We start from the raw sequence: 16889 nt of genomic DNA, 5'->3' as shown, positions 1-16889 counted from the left end.
TTAAGAACGGCACTGAGCCCTCACATCATTACTGCACAACCAATTGGCCATGCGACACTGAAAGGGAAGCTGAGTACCAAAGCAGATTGGCTTGAGCCAATCAGTCAGTGGGCTCAAGACCCTTTTAGCCAAAGCACTGGGCAATGTATCCATTTGCATCCATGGGACATTCATCTCCAGGAGGTGAGATCTCACAGCATCCACTGCTCCTCTTCTGTCTCAAGTACAGCCAGGGTTATTGGTATCCCTTCCATCCAGGGTTTATGCTGTCCCAGATTCTACAGGAGATCAGGGAGGGGAGAGCAAGAGTAAGTCTGGGTGCTCTTTATTGACCAAGGAGACAGGATTTCTCTGTCTTGATCAACCTTGCACCAGGCCCTCCTGTCTTCCCTCTTCACAGAGGGGTTCCATTATTGCAAGAACTCGGACAATCCAGAAAGGCAAAGCTGAGCTGCCTGGCATTTGGAAGGAGACAAAGGAATGAGGACTATCCAGACAAGCCTATTTCTGCTCTTCTGGCATCTAGAAGAGTCAGCCACCAACACTGACTCAAAACTAGGACAAGTTCCAGGAGCTGGCACAACGAGCCCAAGTGTCTCCAGCTAAGGCCCTGGTAGGAGGCAGGAGGGCCAATAATTCAGGCATGAGCTAAGGACTTGGGAGACCTGGGTTCAATTCCCTGCTCTGCCATGAGTTTCCTGTGTGTCCTCAGACAAGTCACGTGTCTCTGAACCTCAGTTTCCCCATCTGTACAAAGGGGATAATAGCCCTACCTTGCCTTTCAGGGGTGGGGAGTCTATACAAACATTAATGAGTGTGAGGTGCATTCAGGGAGGAACATTTCTAACTTATTCAGAGATCACAACTTTAACTGACCCACTCTCCCATGGTAATAGTACCTTTAGGTTAAACATTGTTTCTCATCTTTCTAGAAAAGAGTTCTTTTAAAACAAAAAGTTAACTTTAATAGAAGCAATGGCATCTGGTAGTTGGGGAAATAAAAGAATTAAAACAAATAAATCTTTGCAGACCACTTTCTTAACAAAAAAAATGTCCATATCTGACATGCTAGGAAAAGGATTTGGACTGACAAATTACCCCAGAGGAACAGGGGTTGATCTGGGAAAGAGCAGCAACTGTAGCATGATACAAGAAAATGTCTTTAAGATACTGCTTCAGTGGTACTTCACGTCGGTCAGATTAAAAATAGTGATTGAATGGGGATAAGTGTTGGAAAAACCATGATGAAAGAGGAGGTTGTATGTATGTACGGTGGAGCATTGGGATACAATTTGTAATAAATATCCAACAATTTGTGAAGTTTGATTATGAAAGATCCTCTGATAATCCTTCTAGCAAAAATGGTCACACAAACAGAATGCAGAATTAATCTCTCATCTGCTAGTAGCTGCTAAGATACTGCTAGCCTCCCATCAGGAAATAAATAGTCCAACTCTAGAGGACTGGTTCAAAAAATGTGGCGGATTATGGAAAAATTAATGCACCAATTATATACTCAGCAAAACAGACAAAGGACACTTAGATATTTGGTTACCATTTATTCAATACTCAAAGTACATTCTCCGGCAAAATACCAGTGCACCTGTACAATTTTTTTGAATATTACTATTCGATAGACAGGCCTGGCTTGTTCAATATGTGCAATCAGAGATTTCACTGTCTGTGATAAAATCATAGAACCCGCATTTTGTGGGTATTGTAAAGAGACTTGCTCTGTCAGTGGTAGCACCCTGTGAAATGGAGAGAGCTGATTTATTGTATGACTAGGTTGTGCTAAAGAAGAGCTCACTGTTGTAATGACTGTTTTGTCTCCAACGTTTACATGGCAGAGATTTGTAAACCTGTTAAACCTTCCTAAATAAATAGTTAGAGAAGATTGTGAGTGGCCGAGGAGGGAACATCTGTCCCTACAGTGGCGCTGCTATCAAAGGGCCTGGGAGAAGCTCTGTTCAGCACCTTGGAGTCTACAGGCAGAAGGTAAAATTCATTTGTCAGGGTTCCCTCCCCACTCTGAACTCGGGGATACAGATGTGGGGACCCGCATGAAAAAAATCCTAAGCTTATTTCTACCAGCTTAGGTTTAAAACTTCCCCAACGCACAAATTCCTTCCCCGCCCTTAGTATCGCTGCCACCGTCAAATGATTTAAACAAACATTCAGGGAGGGCCACTTGGAGCCCTACCTCCCCCCAAATATCCCCCCAAGCTCCTACATCCCCTTTCCTGGGCAGGCTTGAGAATAATATCCTAACCAATTGGTTACAAAGTGAGCACAGATCAACCCCCCTGGGTCTTTAGGACACTGAAAAACAATCAGGTTCTTAAAAGAAGTTTATTTAAAATAAATAAATAAATAAAGGAATCACCTCTGTAAAATCAAAATGGAAGATAACTTACAGGGTAATCAGATTCAAAACATAGAGGATTTCCCCTCTAGGCAAAACTTTAAAGTTACAAAACCAGGGTTAAACCTCCCTCTTGGCACAGGGAAAATTCACAAGCTAAAACAAAAGATAATCTAACGCATTTCCTTGCTATTGCTTACTATTTCTGTAATATTGGATGTTTAGTTCAGATGTGGCTTAGGGAGATGTATTTTCCCTGCCCTGGTTCCTCGCTGACCTGGAGAGAACAAAGGAACACAAAACAAAAACCTTCCCCCACAGATTTGAAAGTAACTTCTCCCCTTATTGGTCCTTTTGGTCAGGTGCCAGCCAGGTTATCTGAGCTTCTTAACCCTTTACAGGTAAAGGAGGGATTTTATGCTACCCTTAGCTGTATGTTTATGACAACACTAATGAAGCCACCCTGAGGAAGTGCTTAATCTACCTCCCCTTCCGCCTCCACACATGCATGGGGCTAATCCCTGGGGTCACTGAGCAAACTATCCTTCTGGGAATTGTCACTTACGGGGTCTCTCCTTGGCTAGGAGACTCGCAGCACTTGGAACCCTGTACCTGGAAGCACAGCACTGTTCCTCGCATGCAGAAAAGGAAATTGGAACGAATGTGGATTTGTCCCTATTCCACAGCTAGCATGGAAGAGTGCATCAAAGGGTAGAGCACAAGTCAGAGGTGCAGGGATCCCAAACTCACAAGACTCAACGCTCTTGTCAACCCATGCCACCTACCTGCAGAAATCAAGAAAGCTTCCAACACATCCATCTCCAGACAGGAGTGCACCTCCTTTCCTGGTAAGTGCCCAGAACACATCCCTCAGGTAAGGAGGACAGTGCAGATCCTGGATCTAGAACCAGACAGAAACATCAGACTAATATAAAGCCCTTATATCTGAGTGAGACCCTAACTCACCAGTCTCCCTGATGCTGTAGCAGAGCTTGGGGGTGGGGATCTGCCACTCTGTGGATTTCCCGGGGGAGAGGTGTCTGGGATCCACCACTTAGCAGATCTCTATCTAGGAGGCCAGAAGAATCTCTGAAGCACTGCTCTCAGTCTGTTTCCAGTTGAAAGACCATGGAAACCTGGTCAGTAAACACCCGTCAGGGATGCTGTCTGTTCAGTTGGTCCTGCCTCAGCACAGCGGGCTGGATATGATGAATTCTCAAAGTCCTTTCAGCCTGACATTGCTGTAATTCAGGATCAAGAACAATCTTCAGGACAAGGAAGGTCCTAGACTCAGGATAATGGGGCCATTCAGATCATATCTGCTATATAATAAACCACAGGACTTTCCCATGGCTTCAGTTTATATTGTATTATTAAAAGCTACAGTGCATTGTCCTCATCTTTGGCTGGGAGGGAGCCTGGGCCATTATAGCAGGGATAAGGAAGAGACAAGAAAACAGAGGGGGCAAATCAAATCAGTATCTTTGATGTATGTATACTAATGCGAGAAGTATGGGGAATAAGCAGGAAGAACTTGAAATGCTAGTTAATAAACAGCTGTGCCATAGCTGGTATCATAGAGACTTGGTGGGATAATACTTATGAGTGGAATATTGGTATGGAAGGGTACAGCTTGATCAGGAAGGACAGGCAAGGATAAAAGGCAGAAGATGTTGCCTTATATATTTAAAATGTATACACTTGGACTGAGGTTGTGATGGAAATAGGAGACAGACCTGTTAAAAGCCTCTGGGTAAGGATAAAGGTTAAAAAAACAAGGGTGATGTCATGGTAGGGGTCTACTACAGACCACCTAACCCGGAAGAAGAGGTGGATGAGGCGCTTTTTAAACAACTAACAAAATCATCCAAAGCACAGGACTTGGTGATTTTGGGAGACTTCAACTCCAGACATCTCTTGAGGGGAAAAAACACAGCAGGGCACAGATTATCCAACAAGTTCTTGGAATGTATTGGAGACAATTTTTTTTATTTCAGAAGATGGAGAAACCTACCAGGGGAGAGGCTGTTCTAGATTTGATTTTGATCCATAGAGAGGAACTGGTTGAGAATTCGTAAGTGGAAGGTAGCTTGGGTGAAAGTGATCATGAAATGGCAGAGTTCGTGATTCTAAGGAATGGTAGGAGGGAAAACAGCACAATAAAGATAATGGATTTCAAGAAGGCAGACTTCAACAAATTCAGGGAATTGATAGGTGAGATGCCAGGAGAAGCAAGTCTAAGGGGAAAAACAGTTCAAGAGAGTTGGCAGATTTTTCAGAGACACATTATTAAGGGCACAAGAGCAAAGTATTCCGCTGTGTAGGAAAGATAGGAAGTATGGCAAAAGACCACCCTTGCTTAACCAGGAGATCTTCAATGACCTGAAACACAAAAGAGAGTCCTACAAAAAATGGAAACTAGGTCAAATTACAAAGGGTGAATATAAACAAATAATGCAAGTATATAGGCCAAGGCACAAAATGAGATTCAACTAGCTAATAACAAGTAAAGGGTAACAAGAAAACATTCTACAAATACATTAAAAACAAGAGGAAGATCAAGGACAGGGTAGGCCCATTGCTCAATGAGGTGGTGGTGGTGGCGGGGGGGAGACAATAACTGAACATGTGGAAATGGCAGAAGTGCTAAATTACTTTTTTGTTTCTGTTTTCAGCAAGAAGGTTGGTGGTGATTGGACGTCTAACATAGTGAATGCCAGTGAAAATGAGGTAGGATCACAGGCTAAATTAGGGAAAGAACAAGTTTAAAAATTACTTAAGTTAGATGTCTTCAAGTCACTGGGGCCTGATGAAATGCATCCTAGAATACTCAAGGAGCTGACTGTAGAGATATCTGAGCCACTAGCAATTATCTTTGAAAAGTCATAGAAGAGGGGTGAGATTTCAGAGGACTGGAAAAGGGCAAATCTAGTCCCAATCTATAAAAAGGGAAATAAGGACAACCTGGGGCATTACAGATCAGTCAGCTCAACTTCAGTACAGTAACTCCTCATTTAATGTCATCCCGCTTAATGTTGTTGTTTCAATGTTACGTCCCTGCTCAATTAGAGAACATGCTCGTTTAAAGTTGTGCAATGCTCCCTTATAACGGCATTTGGCTGCCTGCTTGTAAGATTCTGTGGAAGAGGAGCGACTTTACAAGGGAGAATTGCACAAGTTCCGCTTCTCCGCTTCCTCCCCCTCCCTCCCAGATAGTCCTAAGCGCCGCCAAACTGTTTGGTGGCACTTAGGACTTTGGGGGGCGGGGGGAGGGATGTGGCGTGCTCCGGAGGGGAGGTGGAGTGGGGGTTGGGAAGAGGTGGGCCTGGAGTGGAGCGGGGACAGGAAGAGGTGGGCATAGAGCATTCCCGGCAAAATCCGAGCCTGTTCTTCTCTGGGGAAGCTGCTGCAAAGGTGCTTCATAGTGTCCTTGCCTGCAGCGGGCTGTGCCTGTATGGGGTAGCCAGGGGCACTTCCCAACCACAGTACAGTACTGTACAGTATATAATGCCTTTTGTCTGCCCCCAAAAAATTTCCTTGGAACCTAACCCCCTGTATTTACATTAAATCTTATGGGAAAATTGGATTCGTTTAACATTGTTTCACTTAAAGTTGCATTTTTCAGGAACATAACTACAATGTTAAGTGAGGACTTACTGTATCTGGAAAGATAATGGAGCAAATAAGCAATCATTTGCAAACACCTAGAAGATAATGTGATAAGTAACAGTCAGCATGGGTTTGTCAAGAACAAATCATGTCAAGCCAACCTAATAGTTTTCTTTGACAGGTTAACAAGCCTTGTGGTTAGGGGGAAAGTGGTAAATGTGGTATATCTTGACTTTAGAAAGACTTCTGATACTGTCTCATAAACCATCTAGGGAAATACAACCTGCTTGTAAGATTCTGTGGTCCCCAAACTTTTTTTACCTCACACTCCCCTCTTACCCCTGTCCTTATCTCTTTCCCCCCTCCTCTCCCCGCCAACGGGGCTGGAGGCTGGGGCTGGAAGCAGGGCCACAAGCGGAGCTCTGGCTGGGGGCAGAGCTGTGGCTGGGCCAGGGAGTGAGGCCAGGACTGCAGCTGTGCACAGGGCCATGGCTTGGGGGGCAGGGCCAGGAGGAAAGCCACAGCTGTGGCTGGAGCAGAGCTGGGGGCAGAGCAAGGCTTGGTGGCGCTCCCTCCCTATTTCCCCCTTGGAATAAAGAGGCACAGAATGATTACTGCCCTTTATCAATAAAACCAAGTGCTATGTGGTTCTTATTTTGTTCCCCACACTGCAACAGAAGCCCAAACAAAATAAACATGCCTACATCATGCCCTGGAACTTCCCACTGAAGCAACTTCCCAGCATCTTCAAGTTCACGCACGACCCCTCTCCCTATCAATCCTGCTACCAATGGGTCTTGTGGGCCCACTAAAAAACTCAAGCCCATCTCTGCCACCCAGCCTTCCTCGGGGCCCCCAACCCAACCAGTTATGATTATTTCCCCTACCCCAACTCAGGGACTGAGTCAAAGGGTAAAAGGTGATTTGTGAATGGCACCCCACAAGTCAACCTCCCCACTACACAACACTCTTCCCTCCCATCCCACAGTGTGTTCTTTCCCTGTTCAAAGAACCATCCCAGCCCCAAAAATAGTTCCCCCGAATCTCTTTCCCTCTGGAAAACCAATTCCTGCCACCACACAATAGACTCCAAAAATCAGTTTCTCACACTCCCAGTGATGGAGAAACACCTTCCATTGTTGTAGTGTCTACATTACAGCAGCAGGGGTGCAGTGCTTGTAGTGTAGACACACCCTAAGTCTCCAGCTCTTCATGTTGAGGAGTAATGCTTAAAAATGTGATCCAAGTATCACCTTAAAGGCTCAGAAAGCAGAGAAAATGAAGCCAAAAATGATTTTTCAACCAGAAGCATGTGGGGTTTTTTGAGGTCTGACTCATAATTTTTGAACACGTGGGGTTGTCAACACTGCAATCTCCCCTTCCCCAAACTCAAATCTCTGGATACGTCAATTCTGTCCCCTAATCCCTAGATCAGTGCTCCCATACTCAGTATTGTTCCCCTCCTTCCCCCAAAACAAGAATGAGTCAAGGTGGATGAGGTAATATCTTTTATTGGACCAACTTCTGTAGTTGAAACAGACTAGCTTTGGAGTTTTTTGCAGAGCTCTTGTTCAGATCTGGGAAAGGTGCTCAGGGCTGGTCTACACTGAAAACTTACGTCAGCATAGCTCTCGCTCTCTCGGGTGTGAAAAATCCACCCCCGAGAGACGTGTGCACAGGTTTCCCTTGAGGATGAGGACTGAGAGGTCAGATACGGAGTGGTCGCTTTGTGAAAAGTGCTCACCTGTGGGAGACAGGGTGTTTTTATCTTTTATCGTTTGTCGGTGGGAGTTCATTCGAGAGTGTAGGGTCTGTCGGGTTTCACCCACATAGCTGTTATTGGGGCAGTAAGTGAACAGCCCACCCTCCTCTGCTTTGTCCCTAGCCACCATGCAAGTGGCCCAGACACCACAACTTGTTCCCATCTCTTGACCAGAGGCTAGGACATTGCAGGCAGGGGCAGGTGTGAGGCATCCAGCACCCAGATCTGTGTAAGGGAGAATCCCTTCCAAGACTCGAGCCAGCAGGAGCAGCTGCAGCAGCAGGGACGTTTAAGCACTGACGTCATCACAGGGGCTGCTCCAGTTCTAGACATTCTCATCCCTCTGCTGATTGGCTGCTGGCTCTAAACCCTTCCCTCAGGCTGTCACTCTACTTGCTCCCCTCAATGCTCCTTCCCCCTTAGTTCACCCCTGCCTGCCTTAGTGCCTCCCTCAGCCAGCCACCCCTGCCCTGTCAGACATTTAATGTAGATAAATAAAAATAGAGCAAAAATACCCAATACTGCATTATAACCCAACCAACCCTATTTATACTCCAAGCTATTTGGGGACCCATTGTGCTAGGTGATTCAATCTCAGTTTGGGGTCTCTAAGGAAGACACAAAACATCATGGTGCTAACTTGACATTTGCAAACCATCACCCTGATAGTATGCAAGATCCCTTCCTTTAATGAGCTTTCTGTTGTTTGTTTAGGCTCTGATTCCACCAAGATTTATGCAAATACTCAATATGGGAAGTTTTGGCAGGATCTGGGTCTTCACTTGTAAGCTCTCCAAAGCACAGACTATCTCAACAGCTGCCAAATTTGGTACCGCTCCATGTGCAACATTTTATAAAAGTTACGTCACTGGTTAATTTGCATGCAATCATAAATTCCACCTTAATGCTAAATCCCTACAGTTTTTAACAATGTATTTGTCATATAAGACAGGAGAGGAAGGACACAAATTTCCTGAGTACAATATCAGCTTTTACTTTTAAAAACATTTCTAGTCTTTGGGGCTGGGAGAAAAGCTGGATTCCCCCTCCACCCCCTTACGGAATGAGAAATGCTGCAGTGGGGAAGGCGTAACTAAATGTTTTTTTTGGGGGGGGTGGAGGGGAGGAAACACACCCAACAACAGCCCTGAACTCTAAATACTACCTAAAGCCATCTTTTTTAAAAGTCAACCACACATTCCAAAATCAATAGATTATTTCAAAAACCTAGTTATTCTTAAACCAATCATCCTGGGGTTTTTACTTGCCTCCCTAAGTCTTTAGGGGGTCACGTTTTGACACTGGTGACTTCTGTTGCTCTTCTTCAAGCCCCAGCTCTGGAGTCCAGTGATCACAGAGAAATCTCAGCTTTTACTTTAACGAGAGCAAGTGTCTGGCCCTGGCATTCACTGAGAAGCGCTGGAGAACCAGCCCTATGCGCACCCTGAAAGGCTCAAGCAGCAAGGGAAAGCCCCCAGTATTGCTACTGTGATAAAGCAGTGGGATTGCTGGCCCGGGCTGTGATGGGCAAGTGCCCCAGGCTGTCCTGCGGAAACAGGGATTGGACCGGCCCCCCACGCAGCTGGGAATGGGAGTGATACAACCACACAGTGGCCGAGTCCTCCATCGGCTAGAGAGGCTCAGAAGTGCCCTGTGCGGGGGTCAAGTATCAGAAGGGTAGCCGTGTTAGTCTGAATCTGTAAAAATTCAGACTAACACGGTCACCTTGCATCTGAAGAAGTGAGGTTCTTACCCACGAAAGCTTATGCTCCCAGTACTTCTGTTAGTCTCAAAGGTGCCACAGGACCCTCTGTTGCTCTGTGCGGGGGGGAGCATGTTAACAAGAGCCTTCACCCGAAGTGGGGCCAGGCTGAGGGGCTCTCTGCACTGCCTGCACAGGGTGAGTTGGGGGGTACACTGCCCTGCAAGGACCCCCAAACCAGCCAGCCCCAGGGCAGGGTGCAGGTGCAGTGCCATGCAGGGACCCCCCAACCCAGCCAGCCCCAGGGCAGCGAGAGGGGATGTGCTGCCCTGCAGGGACCCCAACCCCAGCCAGTTTCAGGGCAGCAAAGGGGGGTGTACCACCCTGCAGGGACCCACAACCCAGCCAGCCCCAGGGCAGCATGGGGGTGCATGCCCCGCAGGGACCCCCAACCTAGCCAGCCCCAGGGCAGTGAGGGGGTTGCACCACCCTACAGGAATCACCCCCAACCCAGCTAGCATGGGGGTTGCACTGCCCTGCAACACCAGGAGTGATATGGGAGTACACAGCCTATCTAGGTCCCACAACTCAGCCAACTCCAAGGCAGCATGGGGGAAGGGTGGGGGAAATGTACAGTCCAGCAGGGGTCTCCCCTGCAACCTAGTGAACTAGCTGTATGGGAGAATGGCGGCCGCGCGGGGTGGGGAATGCACAGCCCAGTAGGGTTACCCCACCACAACCCAGCCAACTCCAGGGCCACAATGGCAGGAACATGCACAGCCCAGCAGGGTCTCCCAATCTAGTTCTGGGGGTGCACAGTCCAGCCTGTCACCCCATTCTGCCTTGTAAGCCAGTCAGTCAGCTCACTCCATGGCAGCACAGGGAGAGGTAATATTGAAACAAGATCAAGAATAAACTTTTCCTTGATGCCTTTGTTAAAATCCTGTGTTTTTTTTTTTTAAATCCACCCACTGAATATTGGGGGGGAATAGAGGAATTTGCAAGAAAGTTTTGCTCTTGAACCTTTAAGAGCACTCATGTTACAGGTGCTCTGGGACTTGTAGTATCTATAGCTTGTGGGTTGACAGGCTGAGAGCAAGGCCTGCTCAGATTAGAAGGCTATAAAAGCCAAGCCACTGTAGTAATGGGAGAAGGAGTTCTTTTATGGGGTGATCTGGAGGGGAGCAGCTCTGGCTTTATCAATCCCAGCTGGATTTTTGGTGGTAGGCCCTCGCTTCATCTATGCTCTGTTTCACTTCAGCTGCTCATCGGCTCTCCTTGTCTCTCCCCTCCAGAGATGTTTGGGCAACACAGTGCTTGGTCTGTTTGTGTAGGAGGTTCAACTTACACCTCCATCACCAGGGGTACAGTTGTGCCTCAGTTTCCCCCCTCAGTGACTGTTGTTATCCCCAACTACAAGTATTCAAAAAGTGTCAGCTTCTCTCCCCTCTGCTCCCCACCTCCCCCCAAAAATACCATGAGTGACTTAAAAAACCTGAGCTTTAAGAAAACAAAACCGGGTTTATCTGCCTTCTTGGTTTTGAGCCTTCAGGCTGCACCCAAGCAGTTTACAAGCAGTTCTTTGTAGCCAGGAGCACAGGAAACCTCTCTGAAGAATTAAAGTTGAGATTCTCATGCAATCTCTTAATTCCAGCCAGGAGGGCTTTAAGGCAAACATGAAATATCACACAATAGAGGTCACTGGAGTTGGCAATATTGTATCACACACACACACCCTCAGCTAGAGTTCCAAAGGAGCCTGACTTCCCAGGTCCTGGTTTTATTAATGGCCCAAACTATTCCAATACTTGGCATAGGACACCCTCCCCCAGTTCCAGCCACACTTTATCCTTATGCTACTAGACTACAGTCTGCAGACAGTCCAGCCTCCCTTGGATCACAGCTGGCCTTCCACCTCTCAGCTACAGAGGCTCCCTTTAGCCCTCCCACTGGACTCTGATGAGAGTCCTTTCACTGCGCTGAGCTACAGGGAACTCCTAGCTTTCTCATCAGTGTGTGGTCATAGTGCCAGACAGCTTCCTTCTCCAAGCTCTTGCCAGAAAAGACCTAACAGCCACAGCTACCCACCCCATAAAAGATTCCTTTCTCTACTGCTAGAGCAGCTTGGCTTTTATCTCTGCCTAATCCCAGCAGGCCTTGCTTTCAGCCTACCACGACTGAGGCCTCGGCCCAACAATTCCCAGAATGCTTGGCTTTAAAGAGACAGAGGCCCTGTAATAAGCATGCCCTTAAAGGACCAGTGCGCTCTGTTAGGTCCAACAGTAAACCTTTTTTTGCAAATTCCCCTTTCCAATTCTCCACCCCCACCCCCACCCCAAATTCTTGTGTTGCAGTTCCTCTTTCCTCCCAACCCAGGGGGCAAGTGAGTGATTGCCTGGATTCTCTTTTATTTCAGCAGATGGGATCATGAGTGAGAAGGAGGCGGAGAGCCCTCTGCAGGGAGGTCCTGAGGAAGAGGGTAGACCCAAAGGGAACATCCCCCAGGAAGTTGGCTCAGACAGTCCTGGCGGGTCGGAGTTGCTGGGGGGAAACAACAGAGAGCAGCAGCCCCTGGGCAGATCCCCGCTCTGGGGGAGAGGGCTCCAATTCAAAGAGAAACGCTACAACTGCACTGACTGTAACAAGAGCTTCAGCCAGAGCTCCCACCTCATCCGGCACCAGGGCACCCACACTGGCGAGCGCCCCTACAAGTGCTCTGACTGTGGGAAGAGCTTCACCCAGAACTCCAACCTCGCCCAGCACCAGCGGGTGCACACAGGCGAGCGCCCCTACCAGTGCCTTGACTGCGACAAAAGCTTCACCCAAAGCTCCCACCTGACGGAGCACCAGCGCGTGCACCAGGGTGTCAAGCCCTACAAGTGCACCAACTGCAACAAGAGCTTCAGCCAGAGCTCCCACCTCCTGCGGCATCAGGGCACCCACACGGGCGAGCGCCCCTACAAGTGCCCCGACTGCGGGAAGAGCTTCAGCCAGAACTCCAACCTGGTGCAGCACCAGCGCATCCACACGGGTGAGCGCCCCTACAAGTGCGGAGAGTGCGGGAAGAGCTTCAGCTGGAGCTCCAACCTCATCGAGCACCAGCGCGTGCACACGGGCGAGCGGCCAGACAAGTGCCCCGACTGCGGGAAGAGCTTCACCCGCAGCTCTGCGCTCATCCAACACCGGCGCATCCACAAGGGGCTGAGGCCCTACAAGTGCACACAGTGCGGGAAGAGCTTCAACAAGAGCTCCCACCTCATCCGGCACCAGGGCACCCATGCCGCTGGAGAGCTGCCCTGCACGTGCGCCAGTTGTGGGAAGAGCTTCACCCGGAGCATCCAGCAGAGGCCACGGCCACACCACTGTGCTGAGTGTGAGACACGCTTCTCCCGCATTGCTGGCAGCCAGCCGCGAGCTGATGTGGCAGTGAAGCCCTACAAGTGCGGGGAATGTGGTAGGAGCTTCGGGCGCAGCTCATATCTGGTGCAGCACCAGCGTATCCACACGGGCGACAGACCCTACAAGTGCGGGGACTGCGGGAAGGGCTTCGGGGTCAGTGCCCACCTCACCCGGCACCAGCTCAGCCATGCAGGTGACCGGCCCTACCGATGTCCCCAGTGTGGAAAGACCTTTGGGGAGAGCACAAAGCTGTTGAGCCACCGGCTGAGCCATGCGGGTGAGCGCCCCTACCAGTGCCCTGACTGCAAGAAGAGCTTCTGCAAAAGCTCCCACCTGGTCAGCCACCAGCGCACCCACACTGGAGAGCGGCCCTACCACTGCACCATCTGTGGCAAGAGCTTCTGCCAGAGCTCCCACCTCATCCGACACCAGGGCACCCACACGGGGGAGCGCCCCTACAAGTGCTCCGACTGCGAGAAGAGCTTCACCCAGAGCTCCAACCTCGCCCAACACCAGCGCATCCACACAGGGGAGCGCCCCTACCAATGCACTGACTGCGGGAAGAGCTTCAGCTGGAGCTCCAACCTCATAGAGCACCAGAGAACCCACCTAGCACAGAAACCCTGAACATGGGGCTGGCCAACGTGTCTGTTTGCTGAGAAAGCTCCCAACATTGCAATAAACAGCATGGGGCCAGCAGGACACTTAATAGGGGGAGAAATTACTGAGTGTACAATGCTGAAGACTAGAAACCTTCCCCAGGAGTTAGACTTCACACTGCCAGCCTCGCCTGTTGCAAGATCCGGGAGATGATCCCACTTGCCACAGGAGCTAAGGAACCTGTAATAAGGCAAGTCTAAGGGGGTCTAACTTATGCATTCTTTCAACCTCATATGGACAGGCTGTCTACATAGACACTGGCAGACAGACTGCAGGCCATTTCAGTCCCATGGGCAGCTCCCTAGCATTTGTTCCTTCTTTTTGTCTGTTCTGGCCAGACTCCATCCCAGGATTTTAATTCCTGTTGGACACCTAGATTCTATTCCCATTTTTTAAAATTTGCTTTTAATACTATATTTCCTGTTGTATTGCAGTCTCTCCCCATATGAAATAAAACCTGTCCAGCATACCCATTTTCCATCCTAGTGTCCCATTTCAGATACTGTGTCTTATAACAGTTGTGTGGCTGTCTAGCCTCCAGCTGTGATTTATTAAGGGTTCTCCCATCAGTGTTCCCACAAAAGTTTTTCTTGTGATCACTGAAGATGCAGCTGCTCTTTTCAGGGGGCAATATTTAGTCTAAGGTCCCAAGGCATTTGCTCATACACTGGCTTTACAGCTCTTTCCATCCCACCTTATCAAGGCTAGAATGTTGTTCTTAAAATTTCCTCCATTTCATAGATTCTAAGGCCAGAAGGGACGATTGTGATTATCTAGTCTGACCTCCTGTTTAACACAAGCCATACAACTTCCCTGAAATAATTCCTCCAGCACAGCTTTTAGAAAAACATCCAGTCTTGATTTAAAAATCATCAGTGATGGAGAATCTACCACAACCCTCAGTAAACTATTAATTTTCTCTCTCTCGCTTAAAAATTCATGCATTATTTCCAGTCTGAATTTGTCTTGCTTCAAGTTCCAGACATTGGATGGTGTTAGACCTTTCTCTGATAGATTGTAGAGCCCATTAATAAATAGTTCCCCATATAGGTACTTATAGATTGTAATCAAGTCACCCTTTAACCTTCTCTTTGTTAAGCTAAATAGATTGCAGTCCTTGAGTCTATCACTGTAAGGCAGCGGCTCTCAAACTTTGGTGCCAGTGACATCTTTCACATAGCAAGCCTCAGAGTGTGACCCCACTTATAAATTAAAAACACCTTTTTAGATATTTAACACCATTATAAATACTGGTGGCAAAGTGGAGTGTGGGGTGGAGGCTAACAGCTTGTGACCCCCATGTAATAACCTTACGACCCCCTGAAGGGTCCTGAACCCAGTTTGAGAACCCCTGCTAGAAGGCATGTTTTCTAATCCTTTAATCATTCTTGTGGTTCTTCTTTGAACCCTGTCCAGTTTATCAATATCCTTCTTGAATGGTGGGCACCTGAACTGGACATGGTATTCCAGTAGTTTTTTGCAATGATGGGTGGTGACCGGCATTAGCATTTTAATCACCGTGTCACCTAAACCTGAAGCCGGTGTACACTGGTGCTGCCACTATTGGAGCTGCACTGGAAGTAGTAAGTGCAACTCATTTTAAGAAAACAATCATAGAATTGTAGGGATGGAAAGGACCTCTACAGGTCATCTAAGTATACTTAGACCACCTCAGGCAGGTGTTTGTCTAACCTTTTCTTAAAATTCCATAACCTTCCTCAGTAACCTGTTCATAGAATCATAGAATATCAGGGTTGGAAGGGACCTCAGGAGGTCATCTAGTCCAACCCCCTGCTCAAAGCAGGACCAATTCCCAACTAAATCATCCCAGCCAGGGCTTTGTCAAGCCTGACCTTAAAAACCTCTAAGGAAGGAGATTCCAGCACCTCCCTAGGTAACCCATTCCAGTGCTTCACCACCCTCCTAGTGAAAAAGTTTTTCCTAATATCCAACCTAAACCTCCCCCACTGCAACTTGAGACCATTACTCCTTGTTCGGTCATCTGGTATCACTGAGAACAGTCTAGATCCAGCCTCTTTGGAACCCCCTTTCAGGTAGTTGAAAGCAGCTATCAAATCCCCCCTCATTCTTGTCTTTTGCAGACTAAACAATCTCAATTCCCTCAGCCTCTCCTCATAACTCATGTGCTCCAGCCCCCTAATCATTTGTCCACTTCTAAAGACTGGACAGAGTCAGAGCCAACTGAGACCTCACGAGGAGCAAGTGCCTCCCATGTCTTATATACAACACTCCTACTAATAGACCCCAGAATGACGTTGGTCTTTTTTGCAACAGCATTGCATTCTTCACCCATAATCATTGATTAAAAGTCTCCAAGTGATACAGAATCCACCCCATCTGGGGGTTAATTATTCTAATGGTTAATCCACCTCCCAATTAGACATTTGCATTTATTTCTAGCCCGAATTTGTCTAGCTTTAGCTCCCAGCTATTGCATTTCAACCTGCCCTCTTCTGTCAGAAATATCCCCCTGGATGTGCTTATAGACGGTGATCAAGTCACCCTTACCTTTGATAAGTTACATAAACTGAGCTTCTTCAGTCTCTCACTTTCCACCTTCTTCCTCCTACGCAACATCCCTCTGCTTATAAATGAGCTCTCTGAGACTATGCCTTCACTCAGGCCAACTCCTCTGGAGTTAGTCTAGCTTGAGTGAGAGCAGCTACAGTATGAAATAAAATTGGAGCTGCAGAGTGATTGGATTACTGCACAGAGTGATTGGGTAGGTCTATATGGGAGCTGGAGGTGTAATTTCCAGCTCAAGTAGACATACCCACACTAGTTCATGGTAAAAATAGCAATGTACAGTAACTCCTCACTTATCGTGGTAGTTAGGTTCCTGAAAAATGCAACTTTATGCCAAATGATGTTAAGTGAATCCAATTTTCCAATAAGAATTAATGTAAATGGGGGGGGGGTTAGGTTCCAGGGAATTTTTTTTCACCAGACAAAAGACATTATATACAGTATAAGTTTTAAACAAACAGTTCAATATTGTACACAGCAGTGAATGAGTGTGAAGCTTGTTTGAGGTGGTGGAGTAAGAGGGTGGACTATTTCCCAGGGAATGCCTTGCTGCTAAATGATGAACTAGCACTCGGCTGAGCCCTCAAGGGTTAATATGCTGTTAATGTAGTCTCACACTCTACGAGGCAGCGTGGACTGAGGCAGGAGGGAGGAAACACAATAGATGCAGAGCAGTGGCTGCAAACACTTCCCTGCAAAAACTGAACAGGATGATGAGCCCACGCTCTCCCGCTGGAGCGCACCACTCCCTCCTCCTGACAGCATATGCACAGCTTCACAGGTGCTGACTTTCCAAAGTGCTGAGGGGTGCGTGCATGAGTGAGAGAGAGAGAGAGATGTATATT

At 47.7% G+C, this 16889-nt stretch overlaps 1 protein-coding gene across 4 annotated transcripts; it reads left to right on the top strand.

Moving 5' to 3' along the window:
* The first annotated feature begins 1854 nt into the window (after positions 1-1854).
* LOC128827958 (zinc finger protein 883-like) lies at positions 1855-13966 on the top strand. Of its 4 annotated transcripts, none has more exons than XM_054012189.1 (5): positions 1855-1998; positions 2961-3213; positions 5041-5095; positions 8451-8595; positions 11858-13966. In XM_054012189.1, the coding sequence occupies exons 2-5, from the start codon at positions 3140-3142 to the stop codon at positions 13462-13464; spliced, it is 1881 nt and encodes a 626-aa protein (XP_053868164.1). In that variant the 5' UTR covers positions 1855-1998; positions 2961-3139; the 3' UTR covers positions 13465-13966. The 4 variants fall into 4 exon arrangements, with proteins under 4 accessions (XP_053868164.1, XP_053868162.1, XP_053868165.1 ...); XM_054012187.1 differs by having other exon boundaries at positions 2950-3213; XM_054012190.1 differs by lacking the exons at positions 1855-1998; positions 8451-8595 and having other exon boundaries at positions 3178-3213; positions 11855-13966.
* Positions 13967-16889: the final 2923 nt, after the last annotated feature.

The sequence above is a fragment of the Malaclemys terrapin genome, chromosome 23 (genome assembly GCF_027887155.1).
Source record: "Malaclemys terrapin pileata isolate rMalTer1 chromosome 23, rMalTer1.hap1, whole genome shotgun sequence".
Classification (NCBI taxonomy): Eukaryota; Metazoa; Chordata; order Testudines; family Emydidae; genus Malaclemys; species Malaclemys terrapin.
Note: the sequence above shows the minus strand (reverse complement) of the source record. Positions and strands in the feature narration are given on the sequence as shown.

Excerpts from the sequence above, each read along its gene's own strand:
- LOC128827958 (XM_054012189.1), top strand. The coding sequence starts at position 3,140 with ATGCCACCTACCTGCAGAAATCAAGAAAGCTTCCAACACATCCATCTC. Across the intron at positions 5,096-8,450 it reads TGAATGCCAGTGAAAATGAG|GCTCTGATTCCACCAAGATT; the intron begins GTAGGATCACAG and ends TTGTTTGTTTAG. Across the intron at positions 8,596-11,857 it reads ATGTGCAACATTTTATAAAA|ATGGGATCATGAGTGAGAAG; the intron begins GTTACGTCACTG and ends TTATTTCAGCAG.